Source organism: Salmo salar, chromosome ssa23 (assembly GCF_905237065.1).
Source record: "Salmo salar chromosome ssa23, Ssal_v3.1, whole genome shotgun sequence".
In the NCBI taxonomy this organism is placed as follows: Eukaryota; Metazoa; Chordata; class Actinopteri; order Salmoniformes; family Salmonidae; genus Salmo; species Salmo salar.
Window position 1 is genome coordinate 10502810 of NC_059464.1, and position 25634 is coordinate 10528443.

At 41.8% G+C, this 25634-nt stretch overlaps 1 protein-coding gene and 1 long non-coding RNA gene across 2 annotated transcripts; both read left to right on the forward strand.

The window, feature by feature from the left end:
- The first annotated feature begins 976 nt into the window (after positions 1-976).
- On the forward strand, positions 977-23058 carry LOC106584041 (uncharacterized). The gene is made up of 2 exons (XM_014168853.2): positions 977-1823; positions 21393-23058. Exons 1-2 carry the CDS (start codon positions 1605-1607, stop codon positions 22230-22232), a joined length of 1059 nt encoding a protein of 352 aa, XP_014024328.1. The 5' UTR covers positions 977-1604; the 3' UTR covers positions 22233-23058.
- On the forward strand, positions 19624-20963 carry LOC106584044 (uncharacterized). Its single transcript, XR_001323680.2, has 3 exons — positions 19624-20422; positions 20516-20593; positions 20732-20963. It is a non-coding gene; the product is annotated as an uncharacterized lncRNA (long non-coding RNA).
- Positions 23059-25634: the final 2576 nt, after the last annotated feature.

The following is a 25634-nucleotide window of genomic DNA, read 5'->3' on the forward strand; positions in this document are numbered from 1 at the left end:
TCACTCAGCTTTATGTAGGTGCCGAGGCTATTACTGCACCATCAACTTGGTTATTTAGCAGACATCACTTGCTTATATTCAGTCAACACATAAGAATATCATGGAATATAATTGAACATTTTAGTTTATCTTAGAATAAAAACCTTAGTGTAACAACAGTTTTAGTAAGTAATACTGACGAGTAGAAACCCCCAAAATGTTTTTTTCCTGGGGTGCGCGTGCAGGACAGAGGAATAGCAATTCTTACACTATTGTTCTTAATTCAATCACCTTATTCATCCTCATCATTCAGTTCATTGAAATTACATTTTGAAGTTGTGCACAATTATTAGTTTCTATTTGGTTTATGTCGCCCATTTGTTGTCAGTTAGTGACATAGTAGCACCCTGGGACCCAAAAGCATAATCAGTGCTCTAACTCCCCCTTGCGTTGGTCTGGAGCAATGAATGAGTGACGCAGGGTACCGTACTAAACCACAAATTACCTCTGAATCCCGCAGCATAATCTCAAAACTTTTAGTTGAGCAACCACTGTACCGTATTGTACTGTACACTGTCTTCTGTGTTCTACTATGCTCTACTGTACTAAACTGTGCTGTACTGTACAGTGATGTTCCAACTTGTGAAACATAACCGAGGTCTATGATTAGTTCAGGTTTGGATCTGGTCCGCAACAACCAGATTTGTACTTGTTTGGGGGCGGAACTCATTAGAATAATACCCAGCATGCTGTGCAAGTATAAAAAAAAAACATTTACATTTTGGTCATTCAGCAGACGCTCTTATACAGAGTGCCTTACAGTCAGTGCATTCAACTAAGCTAAATAAATAACAACATATCAGTCATAGCAAGAAAAAAAAAATCTGTAACCATTATTCAGAATGTTATTGTAGTTGAAGTGGTCTGTTGGTTTACTCTGTATTTTGCACTAATTTCAGAATCATTGCTGCCAGTTTCAAAGATTTTGAGAAAACTAACATAAGTGCATGTAATAGATGAGCGCAATCTTCAATTGGGTTCTCTGTGCTCTTATGTATGACAAATTATTATTGTGATAATTGAGAATGTATAGCAGTTCAAATTTGGACACATGATCAATGATGGAAAAATACTATTTTCATATCCTGTAGATGACATATTTTCAACGTGTGGAAAATATATATTTTTGACATTCATATAAGATGTATTTTCGACATCTGGAAAATAGGTCTTCTAACCTTTAATTCAGCATCTGAAATGCACTTGATGTCAAAGTTCTGGAACGTCATTTTGCATACTGGGAATAGGCTATAACAGCGCACTAACTTCACTATCGACGTGTTTGCAATGGTAATAGGTTATGTTCTACATCCATGAGCTCAGCAGCAGTATAGTCTATTAATGTTTCCCAGTGTTCGGCATATTTGAAAAAACTATAAAAGGACCTGGTGCATTATTTATCATATTATCTCTCTGGCGCATTGATTGTGGAGGAGTTGTGTAGGTCATAGGATGCCAGACATTACAATTAGAGATTTCTGTTATTGCAGTTTAACAGACAAGGATATCCAAGAAACACAGCTGAGGACGTAGTGTACTTTTGATTTGACAAAGAACGGAAGATTATGGATGAAGGCACAGTTCTCAACGACTCTATTCCAGATTTAAAAGATTTGGAGGTGAAAATCGGACGGAAGACACCAGAGGGTTTGCTAAAGTGGATGCGGGAAGAGGCGTCCACGCAACGCGGAGATGCCAAGTTGAACTCGCTGGAGACCAAAGACGGAGACATCACAGAGAGGAAGAGCCTGGATGAGAAGATTCGAAAATTAAAAGTCGATATGGTAAGGATTTGTATTGGGGCTATTACTTTTGTAGGCCGATCTATATAGTTATTTACATGTTGTTTTATTTTGCTATTAGATAGATTATGAGCAGGCTACAACAGTTGCTCTGCTTTTGGCATTTAATATTAAATATCCCCTAATAATCTTGAAGTATATTGTTCGTGGTCAGTAGGCCTACGGTGAACAATATATTTATTTACTGTTCATATTAGTCCTAAATCCTCTTCCTGAAAATAAGGCATCCATCCAATCAATAATTCAGCTGGTCTTTAACCTAGCGTCGCCTGAGCGGAGACCCCAAATACGTTTTCAGAATAAACGGAAGTAAGGTTGTAAATACTGTATCCCTGAAAACCGGAAACAATCCGCTTTATTACGCCCGATGAGAGTGGCCCTTCACCATGCAAACAGCGGCAGTTGGCTGAAGTTGCGAGGAAATAAAGCGATAACTTGGCCCTTGGGCTACATACCTACGTACTGCTATGAAACATGAAGTTGTGGTTCTATTCATTCTTGCTGACAGGTCATGATTGTTTGAAACCTGGCCTGTTAATAGGTCCAATGATGGAGTTTTTATTCCTGGTGAATTACTATTCTATTAGATGATGACAAACATCTGTCAGTTAGATTGTAAATTAAATATACTTTAGTTTATTTAGCCTATTACTCCCAAGCCTATTACAGGCCTGGCCAGCCATCTTTCATTGATAGGATACATTCCTGGTTTACCATAACAGATGCCATCACAGCTCTTCCCTTGGTGCAAAAACGGGACTCCGGCGGAGAATTTGGGGCTTGCTGTTGTTTTCCCCTGTCTTGCATTCCTATGGTAAGGGGCCAGGGTTCCGGTCCTATAGTTTTGCTTCGGTACTGCAGTTTATCTGACGCCCGGTCCAAAAATACAATTTCCATACAAGGCCACATAGACAAGGCAGATTTGGAATTCCTAATAAGACATTTTGGTCATCACTTTTGTGCGTAAAATATCAATTGAACTATTCAAATAATTGTCCCTGAGGCCGATTTGTTTTTCTTCATCACTCACAGCTGAAGAAATTTTAAATTCACCCAAGGTTTGCCATGTTTTTGGATGACGTGATGACGTCGTTGTTGCTCGCACTTCTCCCTGTGCACACTGAGTGCTAGTGCGCATGTGATGTTGGCCTGTATAAACCGGATGCAACCCGGATATAGACTGTCCATGGATCAGCGTATCCGAACGTGAGTAGATTACCTTGAAAACAACAGTCGGATATCTTGGTCGCAGTCTCCAGTTCTTATTATACCTCAGTGGTAAAGACGGTGGCTGTGGACTAATGATGTATATAAACCTAGATTGTTGATTCTATGTATTGGCCAATGACAGGCTTTGAAGCTACTGGTCGGCCATATTGGCACTCCTCAGAAAATCAGTCCTCCATTGGAATTAATGGATTCTACAGTATTTCAATTACATGTTTCAAAGACAAAATTACATGTAACATTAGTCCTTAGTACTTTCCAAAAAAATATACTTTCAGGATTTTTAAAAATATATCATTTTGTTTTATTTTAATGTTTAGCTCCCATAATGTAATGTAAAAGTATTCAGTATCCAGAATAAATGTGGCAAAAACAAATGTAGAAAGTATACTGAACAAAAATATAAACGCAACATGCAACAATTTCAACAATTTTACAATTAATTTAAGGAAATCAGTCAATTGAAATAATTCAAAAGGCCCTGATCTATGGATTTCACATGACTAGATAGGGACACAGTCGTGGGGAGCCAGGCCCAGCCAATCAGAATGAGTTTTTCCCCACAAAAGGGCTTTATTACAGACAGAAATGCTCCTCAGTTTCATCAGCTGTCCGGGTGACTGCCAGGTGAAGAAGCCGGATGTGGAGGTCCTGGTCTGGCTTGGTTACACGTGGTCTGTGGTTGTGAGGCCGGTTAGACGTACTTCCAAATTCTCTAAAACGATGTTGGAGGCGGCTTATGGTAGAGAAATTAACAGTAAATTAATTGGCAACAGCTCTGGTGGACATTTCTGCATTTAGCATGCCAATTGCACACTCCCTCAAAACTTGAGACATCTGTGGCATGGTGTGTGACAAAAGTACACATTTTAGAGTGGCCTTTTATTGTCACCAGCACAAGGTGCACCAGCTTCTTGATATGCCACACCTGTCAGGTAGATGGATTATCTTGGTGAATGAGAAATGTTCACTAACAGGGATTATAAGAACATTTGTGCACAACATTTGAGAGAAATAAGCCTTTTGTGCATATGGAACATTTCTAGGATATTTTATTTCAGCTCATGAAACATGGGACTAACACTTTACATGTTGCGTTTTGATTTTTGTTCAGTGTGTATATACAGTACCAGTCAAAAGTTTGGATGCACCTACTCATTCAAGGGTTTTTCTTTATTTTACATTGTAGAGTAATAGTGAAGTCATCAAAACTATGATAACACATATGAAATCATATAGTAACCAAATAAGTGTTAAACAAATCAAAATATATTGTATAATTCAGACTGTTCAAAGTAGCCACCCTTTGCCTTGATGACAACTTTGCACACTCTTGGCATTCACTCAACCAGCTTCATGAGGAATGCATAGTCACTTTAACTCTACATGTACATATTACCTCAATTGCCTCGACTAACCGGTGCCCCTGCACATTGACTCTGCACCGGTACCCCCTGTATATAGCCTCACTATTGTTATTTTACTTCTGCCCTTTAATTATTTGTTCGTTTTATTTTTTTACTTAACACTTTTTTCCTTAAAACTGCATTGTTGGTTAAAAGGGCTTGTAAGGACCAAAAAATTGATAGCCGTGCCATACAGATTGCTAAATAGTTGGGAAGAGATTTTTGACTTACCGATTCCATGGCACATGGTTTATGAACTGATACGCAAAACGATGCCTGATTCAAAACTTACGATTTTTAAATGATTATACAGAATTTTTGCAACCAACAGAATGTTATTTATATGGGGGATACTATTATGACACAAGGCGAGACCCAGATGCAGATGGTTGGAGTCTTACAGTATTTATTTATCCAATAGGGTAAGGCAAGAGAATGGTCGTGGACAGGCAAGAGTCAAAACCAGTTCAGAGTCCAAAAGGTACCAAAGTGCAGGCAGAATCAAGGTCAGGGCAGGCAGGATGATCAGGCAGGTGGGAAAGTAGTCCCACCAGTCTTTGCCACGATGAGGGTGACAAAATGACTACCGTAATCAGAATGATGGGAAGTTTGAGAGCGCTCGATTTAATCTAAACAGTAAACAAAAAAGTTGTTTGACCTTAACCCGTTCGGCAATTTCATTGGTCTAATGAAAGCTTCATGCCGCCCAAAAACTGATCACGTCACAGAATGTGTTTTTTTTGGGGAAAAAAATTGAAAGCGGGAAAAATCCATATATTAGCCGCGTCATTGTTTAAGCCGCGAGGTTCAAAGCCTGGGAAAAAAGTTGCGGCTTATATAGTCCGGAAATTACGGTAGCTGTTTTTGGTCACAAGTCCAGGAATGGCTGAAGAATTGCAATATTTTCCTGAAGCTAACCCTGCAGATAGCAATACTGGGTGATTTTGAAAAGTCGTAGTCAATCGATCAGTAATATAATAATACTTTTAGCAAAAATATTTATTTTCAATTTACAATCTGTAGAAACAATGAGAATAGAAAGGTTCAAAGCTTTTGTGAAACATCACAGCACAGTTGAAAAATATATGGCAAATAGAAATCCAATATGGATGGTGTTAAGAGATAGATGGGAAGGGGTTGAATGGAACTGAAGGTTGTGACTAACACCAAGATAACCGATGCAAAACATACTGTGCCCATAAAAGGTATATAGGTTAGGAACTTTTTTGAAAGAGTACAGTTTGAAAGATATGGAAATCAAACCGGATGGACATCATAAATATATGGGAGAGGTTGAGGGCAGAGGAAGGACAAGAGTTAAAAACAAACAAAATAAAACTATTGTAAAATAGACTGTGTCCATAAAATGTATATAGTATGTATAAGCTGGAAATGCAGGCCTAAGCGTTGTTGTTCACTAGTTTGCTCCAATTGGGGGAGGGGTGGTATGGTTGGAGGGTAATAAAGAAAATATATTAAAAAAAAGATGTGTATATGTTTTTTTTTGTGTGTGTGTGTGTGTATATATATATATATATATATATATATATATATATATATATATATATATATATATATATATATATATTTGCAAACAAATATATGGGGGATTGGAAGTGATGCAGACAACCGCGTTGATGGAAGCTACAATCTATCTGCAATATTAAAGCTGATCTACCCCCTACATTTAAAAAAAAATAACACTGCCATGGATTATGTTTTAAAATGCTCATAAAAGTGGTAAATGTGTACAGCTTCTAAACAAGCTATTCAGTTACTTAGTATTCTGCCGCTCAGTGACTCCCAGCAGCTCCGCGGGCGCATTGGCCGTGTGAACATTGCTCGGATAGTTTTTCCAACTATTTGCTATGAGGGGGGAACTGTTCCAATGAAATCACAGGATTTCATAGCATTTGACTCGGTATTATAACAGCACAAAGATAATGGATTGTCCTGGGGCGCTCAAATGTGAGCTCAGTCAGAACTTCTGGGTCTACTCTAGTCTCCCTCCCAATGAGTTTCCCGTGCCAATCATAATAGTCATGGGACCCTGGGACCTGATAAACTGGACATCTACAGCCAACAAGAGTCAGACAAAGGGGTACACTAGCTAGAACCTTCTCATCATGGATCTGGTAGGACAAAAAAGCATGACGTTGACTGGCCAATTTGATTGTTTCCCTCAGGTTCTACTGTAGGTTACAGGGCGACATGTTGTGTGGACTAAAACAGTATAAAACCGTGTGTATCATAAAGCATGATCAAATTAATTAGCCAGCTACAGTAATTTTGAAAAACATTGAGAAATAATTAGGTAGATTTTTTTTGGTCAAATTAGCCAGTTATCTACCTTTGATAAGTAGATAGCTAAAAAAAAATCTATATGCACTACAGAGGGCTGCATTGGTCCACTAATAGAGGACTAATAAAGGCCCAGTGCACTACTTATGTGAAAACATATTTTTTTCAATGTGTTTAAAAAAAATTATTATATATTTTTTAATGGATTTTTCTGGGGGTGCTGCAGCCCCCTCAGCATCCCTACTTCCCATGGCTGTGCTCTTTCGTAACCCCGCTGCTCATTCTGAATATTATAATCTAATCTGTTTTAAACCAGTGGCAGCATGTGCAGCAGTGGTCATTCGGTTTGTGCCATGCAAATGTGAAATGGGTGTATTTATGCTGTTGTTCAAATGCACAGATTGCTTTAATTATGTTCTCAAAGAAACTACCGGTAGTTTTAAAATGTGGTGTCATATTTCTGTCATGCTGCTTTGTTGACAACTCCAACCACCCTGCGCCCCGGGTATTCAACCAATCAGTGGCCACCACTAGTTCTGACAGCACATCAATGTGGCATTGGAAAGTTTTTACACAAAAGGTCCCGATGGATGTGTCCTTCTAGAAACCAAAACAAGATACGTTTGGCGCCTTGGTTTGAATTGAAAACACACAAAGCAGTTTATATATACAAAGGATCTTAATTTGATGAATCTTTCGTTGCCGAGAGTTTTCCTGCACCACAGGAAAAGCAGATGAGCTTCGTGATTTACATAAATTCACTGAAAATTTGCAGTAACACAAGGCTATATTAACAGTATTGCACTTTTCATGTGGCCAGATTTTTGGCAGCTAATAGCCTAACCAAAGATCAAGCAACATTATGGACTAAACCTTCAAATCCTGTTGCTGCAGGATATTTTTGCTCCAACAATACTGTTCAAATTAACATCTGTACCACCCATGAACAGACTGGTCTTCCCTCAGGTGTCATTTTGTCATCTGCTCTGACTGGCCTGACAATGATCACAGACTACCGCCAAGATACTGGCAAAAAAAACTTTAACAAAATGCCATATGTTGTAGACGATGTACCCATAACAATCCAGTCTATAATGCTAATCCAAACTTTCTTGCTTTGCCAGCAATATAGTCAATAGGCCTACTTAAAAGGAATAGACAGCCATTGTATGATTTGAGTGCTGATGGTACTTTACACGGTGCTGACATGGTGGACCAATAGTGAGTGGTTTAACAGGGAGGGTTTGGAGGTCAGAGGGCATGAAGAGGGTCATAAATCTATGGGCGGCCAGCATCACATAACAACCCCATTGATTTCACCAGCCCTGCTGAGCCAGAGGATGCAGACAGAGGCTGTGTCATAAATGGCATCCTTTCCCTATATAGTGTACTATTTCGAACCAGAGGTCTGGTCAAAAGTAGTGCACTATATAGGGAAAGGATGCCATTTGGGATGCAAGCCCAGAGGCTCGAGTGATTAAGAGCTAGCGTACCTCTTAGCCAGTACAGGGCTGAGCGGGGCTCATCTCTCTGAGCGGGGCTGGATAGCAGGAGAACAGAGGGGTACCGGACATTGCACTCTCATCAGAATTCTGCGTACACAGAATAGGCTACACACATGCACATACATGTCTGCTTGCACATGCTTGTGCACGCTCTCGCCTTCCCACTGGCGACGGTGTCCTTTGTCGCCATTTTTCACCTATGCTCCTGCCCGCTGATTGTCTTTTCACACATATCACACAGACACACACACACACACACACACACACACACACACACACACACACACACACACACACACACACACACACACACACACACACACACACACACACAGATCACACACACAGATCACACACACACACTGCAGCACACTCCCACTCATAGGGCGGTGGCACCGTCCTTTGTGGCTTTTTCTCACCTTCTCGAACTGCCCTCTGATTATGTGCCCAGATTTAATGCAGGGAGCTGGCTGTCACTGAATCTCACCTGTCTCACTGCATGTGTGCGTGCCTGCTCGGGCATGTGCGTGGACAGAACACATGGATGCATGGACAATCAATGAGGACTCACAAGATACTACCACCAGAGCAGAGTAAGAACTGCTAACATTTTAACACAGGGCTCTGTTATGAGCAAACGGTTATGGAATCATTCCTTAATAAAGACAATTCTGTTTATTTAGCCCAAGTATCAGAGAGACTCCTAAAAGTCTCCTAAAATGATGCTCCATGATGGAGCATCATTCAATACAGACTGATTTCACAGATTGATTTTAGTTGAACACTCTGAAATGGCCTGTTTCCACGATAGGATTTGAAAGGCGGTGCGTACGTGTGTGTGTGTGTCTGTCTGTCCGTCCGTCCGTCCGTCTGTCCGTTCGTCCGTGTGACCCTCTCCCGCAGAGATGAAGCGTCTGTCTGTTTCGTTTGAAGGTCATAGGGAGGCTAGCTAGGACAGTAAGAGAATACCACTCCATAAATATTTACATTCCTATGTGGGAACTTTCTGTTACGTCTCAATAAATTAGACACAACACGAGGGATGTTGTGAGTCTTTTACCATGCAAGTCTTTTCTTCCCCTCCACTTCAGTCTTATAGTTATAGTGAACGCACGTCATCATCTGATCATATTGTTCAGACACAAATGGCTTTGTTGCGACACACTGGAAGGTGAAGACAGACCGACACACAGATCATTCTCAGGGTCTGGTCTGAGACTGTTATGTGCTCAGTGTCAGGCTGTCTGATCACTGTCGGACTACTTTCCCTCCAGAAGTCCACAGCTGCTGCCGAATCTCAGCTGTCTTTCTGAACAGCTTTATTGAGTTAAAGTTAACGGACGCTCCATCCTCAATGACGGGCAGCCAGCTCCCTGTCATAGGGACTAAGACATACAGACGAGCCTCTTGTCTATTTATCAGACAGCTACATAGCTGCCTGTTTGGCTTCGACTGTATTTTAAGTCTGGAGCTCAACTGTAATGAAATAAAAATACTTATTTAGATGTTTACGTATAGGCTACTGTCTGCCAATTGTACCTGTGTGTGTCCTATTAAAATGACAAGTCCTGTGAATGTGAATGCCACAACGCGTTGTCGTAGCCCAGTGGATGACTCACTCTCTCCCTCCCTCTCACCGACTGCTGCTGTGCTGCACAGATGGAAGTCACAGGGGAGAGACGGTCTGCAGGCAGATAAAACAGGACAGGAGGAGGGCTCTTTCAATTCAAAGGGCGTTATTGGCGTGGGAAACATATGTTTACTTTGCCAAAGCAAGTGAAATAGACAATAAACAAGGGAAATAAACTATCAGATATTAACAGTAAACATTACACTCATATTCATTTCATATTTATTTATTTATTTATTTTAAGTATGTAGACATGTCAAATGTTATATTATTGGATAAATATAGGTTGTGTTGTAACAATGGGCAAATAGCTGAAGTACGAACGGGGAAATAAATAAACAGATCCACTGGTAGCCCTTTTCTTGTGGCAACAGGTCATGCATCTTGCTGCGGTGGCGCATTCTGGTATTTCACCTAATAGACATGGGAGTTTATCAAGATTGGATTTGTTTTCACATTTTTTGTGAGTCTGTATATTCTAAGGGAAATGTGTGTCTCTAACATGGTTGTACATTTGGCAGGAGGTTAGGAAGTGCAGGTCGGTTCCCACTTACATTTTAGTCATTTAGCAGACGCTCTTATCCAGAGCGACTTACAGTAGTGAATGCATACCTTTCATTTCATGCATTTTTATTTTATTATTATTATTTTTTTGTACTGGCCCCTGTGGGAATCAAATCCACAACCCTGGCGTTGCGCACACCATGCTCTACCAACTGAGCCACAGGGAAGACTTAATTTTGTGGGCAGTGTGCACATCTTCTCTTAAGAGCCAGGTCTGCCTATGGTGGCCGCTCTCCATAACAAGGCCATGCTCACTGAGTCCGTATATAGTCAAAGCTTTCCTTCATTTTGTGTCAGTCACAGTGGTCAGGTATTCTGCTACTGTGTATTCTCTGTTTAGGGACAAATAGCATTCCAGTTTGCTCTTTTTTGTTGTTGATTCTATCCAATGTGTCATGTAATTATCTTTTTTTTTTCTCATAATTTGGTTGGGTCTCATTGTGTTCTTGTGCTGGGGCTCTGTGGGGTCTGTTTGTATTTGTTTACAGAGTCCCAGTACCAGTTGGCTGAGGGGACTCTTCTCCAGGTTCATCTCTGTTGGTGAGGGCTTTGTTATGGAAGATTTGAGAATCACTTCCTTTTTAGGTGGCTGAAAGAATTTCATTTCTCTTTTCTGTATTTTGATCATTAGTGGGAATCTTTCTAATTCTGCTCTGCATGCATTATTTTGTGTTAGGATGTTTTTGCAGAATTCTGCATGCAGACTCTCAGTTTGGTGTTTGTTCCATTTTGTGAACTCTTGGTTGGTGAGTGGACCCTAGACCTCACAACCATAGGGGGAAATGGGTTCTAGAACTGATTCAAGTATTTTTAGCCAGATCCTAATTGGGATGTCAAATTGTATGTTCCTTTTGATGGTGTAGAAGGCCCTTCTTGTCTTGTCTCTCAGATCATTCACAGCTTTGTGGATGTTACCTGTGGTGCTGATGTTTAGGCCGAGGTAGGTATACTGTCATTTTTCTCTCTCTTCCCTTTGTCTGTCTGAGAGAGCGAGAGAGAGATGGAAAGATAGGGTGACATTGTGCAGACCAGAAGGTTGGCTGTGGAGAGAGGCCTGTTCAGTCTCTAAGAGCCACTGGTTTTCACAGAGATGGAGCGAAAGAATTCGATAGAGAGAGTGATGGCAGGACAGACAGACTCAGAGGAAGCCAGAGTGTTTAGAAGGGAGAGAGTCAATGTATATTGAGTGGTGCAAGTCTGTGGAGACTGAATTGTACTTTTCCATGTCAGAGAGAAAGTGGGAGGTATCGATAGAGGGAGAGAAAGAAACAGAGCGGAAGGGAGTATGCAAACAGATGGAACAGCAGGAGGGCTGGGTTGAGAGGTCACCCTTCTGCTGTATCTGAACGTGCTCTTATTAGAAAGAAATAAAGGGAGAGAGATGGATGGAGTTAGATAGATAGAGATAGTATCCTCCTGCTCAAGGATGTGTCCACTTCACTCTGTTTGCAGGACAATAGAGAGAGAGGGAGAGGATGTTTTTGCAGAATTCTGCATGCAGAGTCTCAATTTGGTGTTTGTTCCATTTTGTGAACAAACCCCACCTTCTTCAGCATATATATATATATATAAACGAATTGGCGAGAGAGAGAGAGTGAAAGAGCCCACCCTCTTCAACATATATATCCATGAATTGGATAAGAGCGTCTGCTAAATGACAAAAAATGTAAAAATGTAAAATGGTTTTCACATACAAACTTTGTATGTACAAACTCAGAATCAAATATGCTTCCCAAAAATAACGTGGTAGAACATTTATTTTGATTGGCCATTTTCTGCATTTATCAGAGTGCCATCAGGTTGCTTTATTTCAGACGTGTCCATGTAAACAGGATTATTAGGGAAGTCATTCTTCTTCCAAAGCATGTACACGTTTTAATCAAACTATTATATTCATCTAATTATCCACATCATTATGTGCATTTAACCATACTCACTGTTGCATAGAGCACACAATAAGCTATACCTACCTCGGCCTAAACATCAGCACCACAGGTAACTTCCACAAAGCTGTACATTTTACTAGGCAAGTCAGTTAAGAACAAATCCTTATTTTCAATGACGGCCTAGGAACAGTGGGTTAACTGCCTTGTTCAGGGGCAGAACGACAGATTTTTACCTTGTCAGCTCAGGGATTCGATCTTGAAACCTTTCGGTTACTAGTCCAACACTCTAACCACTAGGCTAACTGCCACTACAAGAGAAGGCAAGAAGGGCCTATGTCATCAAAAGGAACATACAATTTGACACTCCAATTAGGATCTGGCCAAAAATACTTGAAAAGGTTATAGAACCCATTGCCCTCTATGGTTGTGATTTCTGGGGTCCACTCACCAACCACGAACTCACAAAATGGGACAAACGCCAAATTGAGACTGCATGCAGAATTCTGCAAAAACATCCTCCGTATACAATGTAAAACACCAAATAATAATACATGCAGGGCAGAATTAGGATGATTCCCATTAATTATCAAAATCCCTTCAGTCAGCTGGTATTGGGACTCTGTTCACAAAAACAAACAGACCCCACAGAGCCCCAGGACAGCAATACAATTAGACCCAACCAAAAGAAAAATAGAATCATTTGTAACAATGGAAAGAAGCAACAACAACAAAAACTGCGTAAAGTGGAATGTTATTTGGTCCTAAACAGAGAATACACAGTAGCAAAATACCTGAGCACTGTGACTGACACAAAATGAAGGAAAGCTTTGACTATGTACAGACTCAGTGAGCATAGCTATTGAGAGAGGCCGCCATTAGCACTCCTGATTCTTAAGAGAAGACAGGCTATGTGCCCACTGCCCACAAAATGAGGAGAAAACTGAGCTGCACTTTCTTACCTCCTGCCAAATGTATAACCATATTAGACACATATTTCCATCAGATTACACAGACCCACAAAGAAAACAAGGTTTGATTGAAAACAAATCAAACCTTGAGAAACTATTGGGTGAAATACCACAGTGTGCCACCACAGCAGCAAGTTTTGTGACCTGTTGCAACAACAAAAGGGCAACCAGTTGAGCACAAAAGCCATTGTAAATACAACCTATCTGCATTTATTTTCCCTTTCATACTTAAGCTATTTGAACATTGTTACACTGTACATAGCCAATAATATAACATTTGGAATGTCTATATTCTTTTAAAACCTTTCTTTAGTTCAATTTTTACTGTTAATTTCTGATTGTTTATTTCCGTTTTTGTTTATTGACATTTCACTTGCTTTGGCAATGTAAACATATTTTTCATATGCCAATAAAGCCTGAGAGAGTGAGAGATTGAGTGTGTGGTTTTATTCCCCTGCAGGGCTACAGCGGCGCATCACGGCGCCTTTTTGCAGTGTGACATTGCCAGACTGGTCTCAGCATTGGAGCGTGTCTATGGCTCATTGGTCTGTAGGGTCAGCTGTGTGTGCATTCAAACTAAATCCTAACACCGTGTGTGTTTGTGTGTGCGCGGGAGTGGCATGCGCGTGCACGTCTAGATTTCTGCTTGTTGAAATGGCACATCAAGCCCGGAAATCTGGTTTTCCCCCTAGAGAAAGAGGTTGTAACCCTGGCCCTGTCGATAAAGTTACATCTCAAGAAGCATCGAGCGCTAGCTTGTCACTTTGTGATGAAGGCTGAGGATACTAGAGTGCTAAAAGTGCTGCGCGCGTACACACACACACACACACACACACACACACACACACACACACACACACACACACACACACACACACACACACACACACAGACAGAGTGCTGTTTATTCGGTGTGAGTTCAGCTGAGCGTGGCATGGTGCATGAAATACAAGCCGAATGCCGGTGAAAGAATTTCCAGAATCCTGTGGATTAGCCGGGAGCTGTCTGGCCCAGCGCCTCCTTTGGAAAACTGGAGTCTTTTTGGCTGCGAAAACAGCTCTACCATCCTCAAGGCCACTGAGGGCTAAACTCCAAAGGCAATAAACTCCCTTCTCCCCATCCTACTGCAGACTGTTCGTAAGACAGCCCTATAGGAAGGTTGGCATTGATACTGGCACACAGACTGGCATTGAGAGAGCATACAGATGGACACTCAGCCAGACCTGAGCCTCTTCAGCGACATAGCATGGTGTGCCTGCCACCGCAAATCAAATCAAAGTTGATTTCAGATTTGCAGATGTTATTGCAGGTGCAGTGAAATGCTTGTGTTTCTAGCTTCAACAGTGCACTAATACCGAGCAATAGAAAACTATACACACATAATCCAAAAAGTAAAAAGAAAGAAATGTCGGAATGAATATAAATAATATACACTGTATGAATGTGAATAGAAAAGGTGTGTATAGCAGTAGCTATATAGGATGAGTCAAGACTAAAATACTCTATATAGAAATAAAGTGGGGGAAACAGTATGTAATCATTATTAAAGTGACCAGTGTTCTATGACTCTATGTTCGTAGAGCAGCGGTCTCGAAGGTGGCCTCGAAGGTGGTCTGGAGACAGAAGCTATTCATCAGCCTCTCGGTCCCAGCTTTGATGCACCTATACGGTCTCCGCCTTCTAGATGGTAGCGGGGTGACTAAAGCGGGGGAGGGGGACACACACACAGGCCGTGGCTCAGGTGGCCGGGGTCTTTGATGATCTTCTTGGTCTTCCTGTGGCACAAGGTCCTATAGATGTTCTGGAGGGCCTCAGTGCCGAGCCATGGGAATAATATTTACAGCTATGCTCAGCAGTTTATCACTCAGCTTCTAGAGAAACTGTCGGCTTAAACCCCAAACCTCAACAATCTCGATCCTGAACAAAACCCAGCCCTGCTGTCTACACTTACAAAAAAGTGAACCCGAGCTGGCAGGAGTACATACATTTTCTATTGGAAAGTATAGGGCCAAAGAAGTTGACTCTAAGGCAATGTTATTCCATAACCAATCCCTTTGTTTCCCTGGATGGAGAATAGTTCACTGAAAGGGCACTCAGTCAGTCACTCAGTGGAAGGTTGATTGAGGAAACAATATCCATTGTGTTTTATATTATCGCCAGAGACGAGACGTATGTGGCAGGGTCTACAGACATTCATGGATTGCAAAAAGAAAACCTGCCCAGTCGCGGACATCGACGTCTTGCTCCCAGACAAGTTAAACAATTTCTTTGCGCGATTTGAGGGTAATAGAGTGCCACCGACACGGCCCGCTACCAAAGACAGTGGGCTCTCCTTCTCCGTGGCTGACGTGAGCAAAACATTTAAATGTGTTAACCTTCGCTAGGCATCCCTAGCCGCGTCCTCAGAGCATGCGCAGACCAGCTGGCTGTTGTGTTTACGGACGTATTCAATCAATCCCTATCCCAGTCTGCTGTCCCCACATGCTTCAAGATGGCCACCATTGTTCCCGTTCCCAAGAAAGCTAAGGTACCTGAACTATATGACTATCGCCCCGTAGCACTCACTTCTGTCATCATGAAGTCCTTTGAGAGACTAGTTAAGGATCATATCACCTCCACCCTACCTGACACTCTCGGCCTACTTCAATTTGCTTACCGCCCCAATAGATCCACAGACGATGCAATCGCCATCACACCTCGCCATCATCGCCATCACGCCTGCCCTATCCCATCTGGACAAGAGGAATACCTATGTAAGAATTCTGTTCATTGACGACAGCTCAGCATTCAACACCATAGTACCCTCCAAACTCATCATTAAGCTTGAGGCCCTGGGTCTCGACCACGCCCTGTGCAACTGGGTCCTGGACTTCCTGACGGGCCGCCCCCAGGTGGTGAGGGTAGGAAACAACATCTCCACCCCGCTGATCCTCAACACTGGGGCACCCACAAGGATGCATTCTTAGCCCTCTCATGTACTCCCTGTTCACCCACAACTGCGTGGCCATGCACGCCTCCAACTCAATCATCAAGTTTGCAGACGACACTACAGTGGTAGGCTCGATTACCAACAACGACGAGACAGGTAAGAGGTGAGGGCCCTCGGAATGTGGTGTCAGGAAAACAACCTCTCACTCAATGTCAGAAAAACAAAAGAGATGATCGTGGACTTCAGGAAACAGCAAAGGGAGAAGGCCCCTATCCACATCGATGGGACAGCAATGGAGAAGGTGTAAAGTTTTTAGTTCCTCGCACACAGACAGTGTGGTGAAGAAGGCGCAATAGCCTCTCGTCAACCTCAGGAGGCTGAAAAAATGTAGCTTGAGGCTGAAAAAATGTAGCTTGACACTGAAAACCCTCACTAACTTTTACAGTTGCAGAATTAAGAGCATCGTGTCGGGCTGTATCACCGCCTGGTATGGCAACTGCACCGCCCACAACCGCAGGGCTCTCCAGAGGGTGGTGCGGTCTGCACAACGCATCACCAGGGGTAAACTACCTGCCCTCCAGGAAACCTATAACACCCAATGTCACAGGAAGGCAAAAAAGATCATCAAGGACAATAACCACCCGAGCCACTGCCTGTTCAACCCGCTTCCATCCAGAAGGTGAAGTCAGTACAGGTGCATCAAAGCTGGGACCGAGAGACTGAAAAACAGCTATCTCAAGGCCATCAGATTGTTAAATAGCCACCACTAGCACAGAGAGGCGGCTGCCTACCTACAGACTTGATATCATTGGCCACTTTAATAAATGGAACACTAGTCACTTTAATAATGCCACTTTAAGAATGTGTACATATCTCGCATTACTCATCTCATATGTAAATACTGTGTCCTTCACTATCTATTCTTTACTATCTATTGCATCTTAGCCGCTCTGTCACTGCTCATCCATATATTTTATACTTATATATTCTCATCCCATTCCTTCACTAGATTGTGTGTATTAGGTTTTGTTGTGGAATTCGTTAGATATTAGGTTGTTGTGGAATTGTTAGATATTACCTGTTAGATAATGCTGCACTGTCAGATCTAGAAGCATAAGCATTTCGCTACACTCGCAATAACATCTGCTAACCATGTGTATGTGACCAAAGAAATTGGATTTTATTTGATAAACAACATTGTCCTCTATTACATCTGTGCTTCCCATATTACTCATATGATCACATTTCTCTTATTTCCAAATGAGTGTTTTGTGGTTGTAGTTATGATGATGCAGCCTGACCGAGATGAATGGCTAATCAATATCCACATGACTGATGTATTGCTCTGCCTAAGGGATACAGAGACCTGAAGATACAGCCGTTAATACTATGCAGTGACCATGTTTTAAGGCTGTAGAAATCCATCAGTAGCCTTTTTCATTGACTTGACCTGCAGGGTCATGGTGGGGGGTACACAAAGACTGCAAAAGATCAGAGATCTTGTGTGCTTGAGGTGTACGTGCTTAATCCACTGTCCTGGAACTGTAGACTTTAGGCTATGAGACTCACAGTTGCATTCTAAGAGTGTGATGTATTCAGTTGGCAGTTGGTTCTGCTATCCCTGGGGCCAGTCCAGAAAACACAGTATACTTTGGAGGGTCTGCAGAGACAGGGAGGCACTCATTACTACAGCAAAGCGTACAGTCAGTGTGACTTTGCCATCAGCAGAACAACTCTTATACATGTAACTCATTGAGCACGAGAGAGAGAGAGGCCCTAGCTCCTGACTGGACTGGAGCACATCTCTGCTATTGTGTTCTGTTGGATTTCCCATCATGCACTGCTTTTTCTCTTCTCTATCCATTTAGCTTATTCAACATCCCTCCTACACGCAATAAAAAAGCAGTGGTGCCTACTTATTTCCATAAGTAGACTCGTAAAATAAACACTTTTAAAAAAAAGATAACTTACTGCTGTTGGCAACTTCTTTTGTCTGTGAGGAATGAAACTTACCCCTAATTATATTTTCTCTTCTTGCTCCCATCACCCTGCTACTACATTCATCTTCCACTCATTACTTTATACCTTTTTCTCTCTTTCACATGATATTTATTTAAAAAAAGTATATCTCCCCCAGAGTAGGCTGGTGAGCTATAGGAGGAAGGGCTCATTATAATGGCTGGAATGGAATAAATAGAACGGTATCAAACAGAAGTGTTTTCAAAGTTGAGAGAAGAGGGGAGGAGGAACAGATGAAGCCAGGAGGGTAGATCAGATGAGGCTGGTGGGAGGAACATCTTTGACTCCTTTCTATTGATTCCATTCCAGCCATTAAAATGGGCCCGTCCTCCTATAGCTCCTCCCACCAGCCTTTTTCACGTCTTTCCATAGATTTTCAAGCCGATTTAAGTCAAATCTTTAACTAGGCCACTCAGGAACATTCAATGTCTTCTTGGTAAGCAACTCAAGTGGATACATGGCCTTTTGTTTTAGGTTATTGTCCTGCTGAAAGGTGAATTTGTCTCCCAGTGTCTATTAGAAAGCAGACTGAACAAGGTTTTCTCTAGGATTTTGCCTGTGCTTTGGTCTATTCCATTTTTTTTTAATCCTAAAAAACTCCCTAGTCCTTCCTGATGACAAGCATACCCATAACATGATGCAGCCATGTCCATGCTTGTAAATATGAAAAGTGGTACTCAGTGATGTGTTGCATTTGCCCCAAACATAACTCTTTGTATTCAGGACACAAAGTTAATTTCTTTGACAAATTCTTTGCTGTTTTACTTTAGTGCCTTATTATAAACAGAATGCATGTTTTTAAATATTTGTATTCTAGACAGGCTTCCTTCTTTTCACTCTGTAACTGTTTTGGCCTCATGGTGAAATCCCTGAGCGGTTACATTCCACTCTGGCAAGAGTTAAGGAGGAAGGATGCCTGTATCTTTGTAGTGGCTGGGTGTATTGAAAGACCATCCAAAGTGTAATTACTAACTTAACCATGCTCAAAGGGATATTCAATGTCTGCTTTTTTTACCAATAGGTGCCATTCTTTGTGAGGCATTGGAAAACCTCCCTGGTATTTGTGGTTGAATCTGTGTTTGGAATTCCCTGCTTGACTGAAGGAATTTACAGATAATTGTATGTGTAGGGTAAAGAGATGAGGTAGTCATTAAAAAATCATGTTAGACACTATTATTGCATACAGTTCATGTAACTTATTATGTGACTTTGTTGAGCACATTTCTACTCCTGAACTTATTTAGGCTTGCCATAACAAAGTGGTTTAATATTTATTATCTCAAGACATTTCAGTTTTTCATGTTTTATTCATTTGTAAAAATGTTGAAAACATTATTTCACTTATGGGGTATTGTGTGTAAGCCACTGACACAAAATCTCAAAATTATACTTTTTTTCATCAGGCTATAACACATCAAAATGTGGAAAAAGTCAAAGGGTGTGAATACTTTCTGAAGGCATTGTATATATCCCGACACTTTCATCTCTACTCTCTTCATCCTTTTCTCCCTCTGCTATTCTTTCACCTCTCTCTTCCCTCACCTTGCTCCTCTCCTTGTCTTCCTCTTACACCTCCATCCTCCACCACACCTACCTCTTCTATCTCTCCCCTAACTCTCTCACACCTCCCTCAATCAAAAAATGAAGGGTTCAACAACGGTTCTTCTAAAATCCTCAAACTTCCTTGTAGAACCTTCGTTTTTGGCACTGAAAAATGCCCCCAAAAGGTTCTTCCAAGAAACCCATAGGAGGTGGGGTTCATCAAGGAACTTCTTTAGTTCTTTGGGGGTTCTTGCTGGAACCTAACTTCCCAACTGAAGGACAGCAGGTGCAGGCACTTAACAGAAACATTTTAAGATCTCCTCAATTTCAGGTAAGGTTCCTCCCTTCACGATCTAAATGTATATTATTTTATGATGATACCATCTATCTTCTTATGTGCAGATGTGTTGTGTTATTTGACACTTTCTCCCTTTTAAAAAACATATTTCTAAACCAGAAAATGAACACAATTCAATGGATATGAATCAACAAAGAGGTAAGAATATGTTGAAGGCTTTAGCTGCAATGGGCACAGATGACTGAACTGCTCACTTATTTGTGTGTGTCTGTGTTTGCAGGTATACTGACGAGGAGGCACACAAAGGTATGAACAATTGATATTGGTTTGTCTGATAATGTTATGCACATGTATCATCTACAGTTAATTTGAATGAATGGTTCCTCTAAAACCTTATAGGACTCAGTCACAGCAGCCATCTTCGTCCTCCGTCAACTTTTCAATGAAGATCCCAGAAGCCTTTACATTATGGACAAGGTATGTGTATGAAAACCGTTGTCAAAAGTGACCTTTTTTAATTCACATAAGTTTTACCACAAAAACCAAGATATTAATACTGTCGTGTGCACATTTTGTTAATCATCTGTGTAATTATATATTTTTTGGTGTTCACAGACTTTTGTATTCACACCCTGCCTACACCTTTGATGAATATAACATGAAACCTGTTCGATCACCATGCAATGCAAAATCATTCTGGCTGTGGATAGCCTACAGAGGACATCAACATCAACACGCCAGAGGATATATCTATTGGACTTGAGGCTGGCAGTGTACCTCATTTTTAGATTTTTTAGATTCTGCTTTGCCACTAAAATCCTAATAAACACTGACAAGTAAAACATTGTATTATTGTTGTTATTTTTGTGCTGATTGTTATTATTGTTAATAATAATAACGGGGGAGGGGGGGGGGGGTTAAAAAAGGAACGACAAAAAGGTTGTTTGTGGAACTGTTAATGGGGGTTCTTCAAATAAATTATAGGGGTTCCCCCCTAGTTTCAATTTGAAGAACCCGTAAAGGATCCTCCAGAAACCTTTTATTTTTAAGGGTGCTCCTCTCTCCTGGGTCCATTGATTTCCTCCCACCCTCTCCTCTTTTCTCCCACCCTCTCCTCTTTTCTCCCACCCTCTCCTCTTTTCTCCCACCCTCTCCTCTCTCCTTTTCTCCCACCCTCTCTCCTCTCTCCTTTTCTCCCACCCTCTCTCCTCTTTTCTCCCACCCTCTCTCCTCTTTGCTGGATCAATAAAGTACAAAGTCGTCTTCTTCTCCATAGGCCCACCTGCGCTCGGTGGATGTGAAGATCCTGCAGCAGCTGCTGGCGGTGCACGAGGGCATCGAGGCATGTAAGTGGCTCCTGGAGGAGCGCGGCACCCTGGCCAGCCGCTGCAGCAGCCTGACCAGCAGCCAGTACAGCCTGGGAGAGGGCCCTGGAGGAGACACCTCCTGGAGAGACAGCTGGAGCAGCCTGCAGGACCCCCTCAACGACAAGCTGGATAACATCTCTATAGGTAGCTACCTGGACACCCTGGCGGACGACATGGATGAGTACGGCCCCTCTAGTTCGGAGTATGCGCTGTGTTCTACTCCACTGGGGACTGAGATGCCCACTCAGACTGGCGGAGGGACAGGTGCTGGGGTAGAGGCGGGGAGAGGTGCTGGAGCAGGGGCAGTGTCTGGGGCAGGGGTTTTGGCTGGGACAGGAGGGGCAGGAGCTGGGTTAGGACCAGGCACAGGGGGCAAGGTAATTGTTGGGCCTGGGGCTCCCCAAGTCAAGCCAGAGATCCCCAAAGAGGAGCCTCCCATTTGGACTAAGGCCAAAAAGGTAGTGAAAGGAACCACCATCACCAAGGACACCAAGGACTCCAACCAAACGCAGCAGCCCAGTAAGAGCAATGGCGTCCTGGAGAAGGCAGTCAGGCAAGCAGGAGGACTTGCTGACTCGGCCCGGGCCTGCCTGGCTGAGAAGCTGGGGAAAAACCAGAGCCCCAAACTCAAACCCTATAAGAACGGCAAGATAGACCTGGATGGCTGCAAGATGAACGGCACGATGCATCTGGAGTATGACGCCCATTGGCGATGGGTGCAGTCGCAGGATGATGTTACATTTCTGTGAGGTGGATGTATTACGCCACTAAAGACACTTAGCCCGCTCCCATGTGATGACCAAACAGGTCATAGGTTAAGAGAGAGGGGACCTTGGACTGGTGTTGTGGTTGATTGCAGTTATTATACAAACTTCTACCATTGCCATTGTGCAAGACATCAGGTGTGGATGAGTAGGAGAATACAACATCATTACATTATGTTCTATTCACTCTAAATGTGACTGCACTAACTTTCTAGAACATTGACAGTATTATATTAGGGATAAAGTTGATATTTTTGTTAACCCTCTCTTCCTGTGTGCATTGTAACATACAGTACCAGAGAAAATAAATATATTTGTTACACACACACATCTATAGAACCTTGTTAATGACCAAAGTTTGCCCTTACTGATCAATCCCATGTCAAAATGATTGTAAAACACCCTATCCATGAATTATAGATACCTGAATCCTTCTCATACATACTATACCATAGCATGCAAAGAGCATCTAGAATGTTCCTACTGTTTGCACACAATTGCTGTTGTGGATGTCCTAAAACTACCTAAAGTACTTAACCAGTCAATGCAATATGTATAATCAGTGAATCGCAATGCAATGAATCTGTGCATCAGGTTCTTATGTGGGTGGATGTGTTTAGATAAATGTGTCAATATGGCTGAGTATTAATATTGTCATTTTGTGGATTATACAGTATTTTTCATTTGGAAAGCAGATGTTGTCATTGCTGTAATCCTAAACTATTATGCCTGTATCTCCCGTTCCAAGATAACTGCACTGTTCTTCTGATAGTCCTGATTGTTTAAATGACTGATTTGCCCTCTTTCAGTACTCTGCTGTCTGTGTCTTAATGAGTCCAACTGTCTCTGTTCTTTTACTCAGTGTTGAGTGGTGTGAAGTTATTACAGTCATTTGGGTGGGTGAAAATTGCATGTCATGTGCTGACTGGTTTATTGGTGTAAATCACCATGAAAAATGTGTGAAAAGGCTTAATACAATCATCAGGGAAGAAAAGCAATATTCCCTCGAAGCCTTTGTATTCGGTTATAAACAACCCACTCTCACACAGAACCATCACCACTGAAAGTTAATAATATCTCAACACTCCAAGGGAGGGGTTGCCAGGACAACTGAGAGAGAGGGTGAGAGAGAGAGAGTGAGAGAGTCCACGTGTGTATGTACATGTCTGCGTGTGTCCATGTGAGTGCACGTATTTGTGTTTGCAACTGGCTGCTGTGCGCAGCTGCTCTGCTAGATTTAGATGAGGATGGAGGCGTCTCATGGGTCTGTTCTTCAGTAGGCTATCCCCTTCTTTTTCGTCATGGGAAAACAACACATTTCACTGCACCTATCTGGTGTATGTAAGAATAGAACATGTAAAAGAAATCCATAAGAATTGCCTCACCCCATCACCCTCTCCCGTCCCATCCCATTCTACCCTGTCGCCATTAGTCATATTTATGCTGGGAGAATTATGCACTGTATTTGATAGATAATGGATACCAGATAACATCATATAAGGCATGTGTATTGCATAAGCATTGTGAATGTTATCAGATCTATTATGCATATCATGGAACTAGATTAGTGTAACAAATCAATTTAGGAAGGACTGTTTTCAATTGAATGAAGTTAGGATTTCCCTTCGTGTTGTTTTGAATTCTGTATACTCATGCCTTTATTTCCTTGTTAGCTGTCTTAGTTCTATGGTTCTAGGGTGTCTGTCTCTGTGTGATGTCTTTGCTTGCATGGCTCCAGTTCTGTACCACTCAGCACTCCTATCAGAGCAACCTTTTAATATGTTTCAGATGAGTTTTCACTTAAAGACCTCAGCAAGACTCAGTGACGGGGAGGCAGTGCTTACCCTGTGATAGCTTTTTTTATTAGACTGTTATGAAATAATTAAACACCCTTAAAAGTCTAATCATTTCCTAAAACTGCATCAAAACCTTAGGAAAGGATCCAGGGTATTCATGCCTTTCCATCCATCAAAGCCATTGAAATCCTTGACGTGCACTGACTTTCCCAATTCCATCCCAGTCACTGTTAATGGACAGGTTCAGCTTTGACTAGTTTTTCGTAGCTTCATTCAAGACAGATTTCATATTGTGTGCATGCGTATTGCCTCAATATGTTGTGTGGGTATTGCCCTGGGGTAAGCTGTGCATATTTGGGCGTGTCTATGTAACGAGTGTTACATTTCATGTTGTATAATTACACAAAATCTGAAAAGTTCCCATGTCTGATATTAGTGTACATTCCATGTGTTGTTGTAAGTTTATTTTTAATGTCGCACACTTCCTTTTATTTCTGCATTCCCCCTCATCAACATCCCCTGGCCCCCTTACCTCTTCCCTGTCTACTGTATCTACAATTGAAGTCGGAAGTTTACATACACTTAGGTTGGAGTCGTTAAAACTCATTTTTCAACCACTCCACAAATGTCTTGTTATCAAACTATAGTGTTACTAAGTCGGTTAGGACATCTACTTTGTGCATGACACAAGTAATTTTTGCAACAATTGTTTACAGACAGATTATTTCACTTATAATTCACTTGATCACAATTCCAGTGGGTGAAAAGTTTACATACACTAAGTTGACATGCCTTTAAACAGCTTGGAAAATTCCAGAGAATTATGTCATGGCTTTAGAAGCTTCTGATGGGCTAATTGACATCATTTGAGTCAATTGGAGGTGTATCAGTGGATGTATTTCAAGGCCTACCTTTAAACTCAGTGCCTCTTTGCTTGACATCATGGGAAAATCAAAATAAATCAGCCAAGACCTCAGAAAAAAATTGTAGACCTCCACAAGTCTGGTTCATCCTTGGGAGCAATTTCCAAACGCCTGAAGGTACCACGTTCATCTGTACAAACAATGGTACGCAAGTATAAACACCATGGGACCACACAGCCGTCATACTGCTCAGGAAGGAGACGCGTTCTGTCTCCTAGAGATGAACGTACTTTGGTGCGAAAAGTGCAAATCAATCCCATAAGAACAGCAAAGGACCTTGTGAAGATGCAGGAGGAAACAGGTACAAAAGTATATATAGTATATCCACAGTAAAACGAGTCCTATATCGACATAACCTGAAAGGGCGCTCATCAAGGAAGAAGCCTGCTCCAAAACCACCATAAAAAAGCCAGACTACGGTTTGCAACTGCACATGGGGACAAAGATCGTACTTTTTGGAGAAATGTCCTCTGGTCTGATGAAACAAAAATAGAACTGTTTGGCCATAATGACCATCGCTATGTTTGGAGGAAAAAGGGGGAAGCTTGCAAGCTGAAGAACACCATCCCAACCGTGAAGCACAGGGGTGGCAGCATCATGTTGTAGGGGTGCTTTGCTGCAGGAGGGACTGGTGCACTTCACAAAATAGATGGCAACATGAGGCAGGA

What these genes read in the sequence shown, in the direction of transcription:
- LOC106584041 (XM_014168853.2), top strand. Translation starts at nt 1,605, where the DNA reads ATGGATGAAGGCACAGTTCTCAACGACTCTATTCCAGATTTAAAAGAT. An exon ending in GAAAATTAAAAGTCGATATG is followed by an intron (nt 1,824 to 21,392) that starts GTAAGGATTTGT and finishes TCTTCTCCATAG; the next exon opens with GCCCACCTGCGCTCGGTGGA.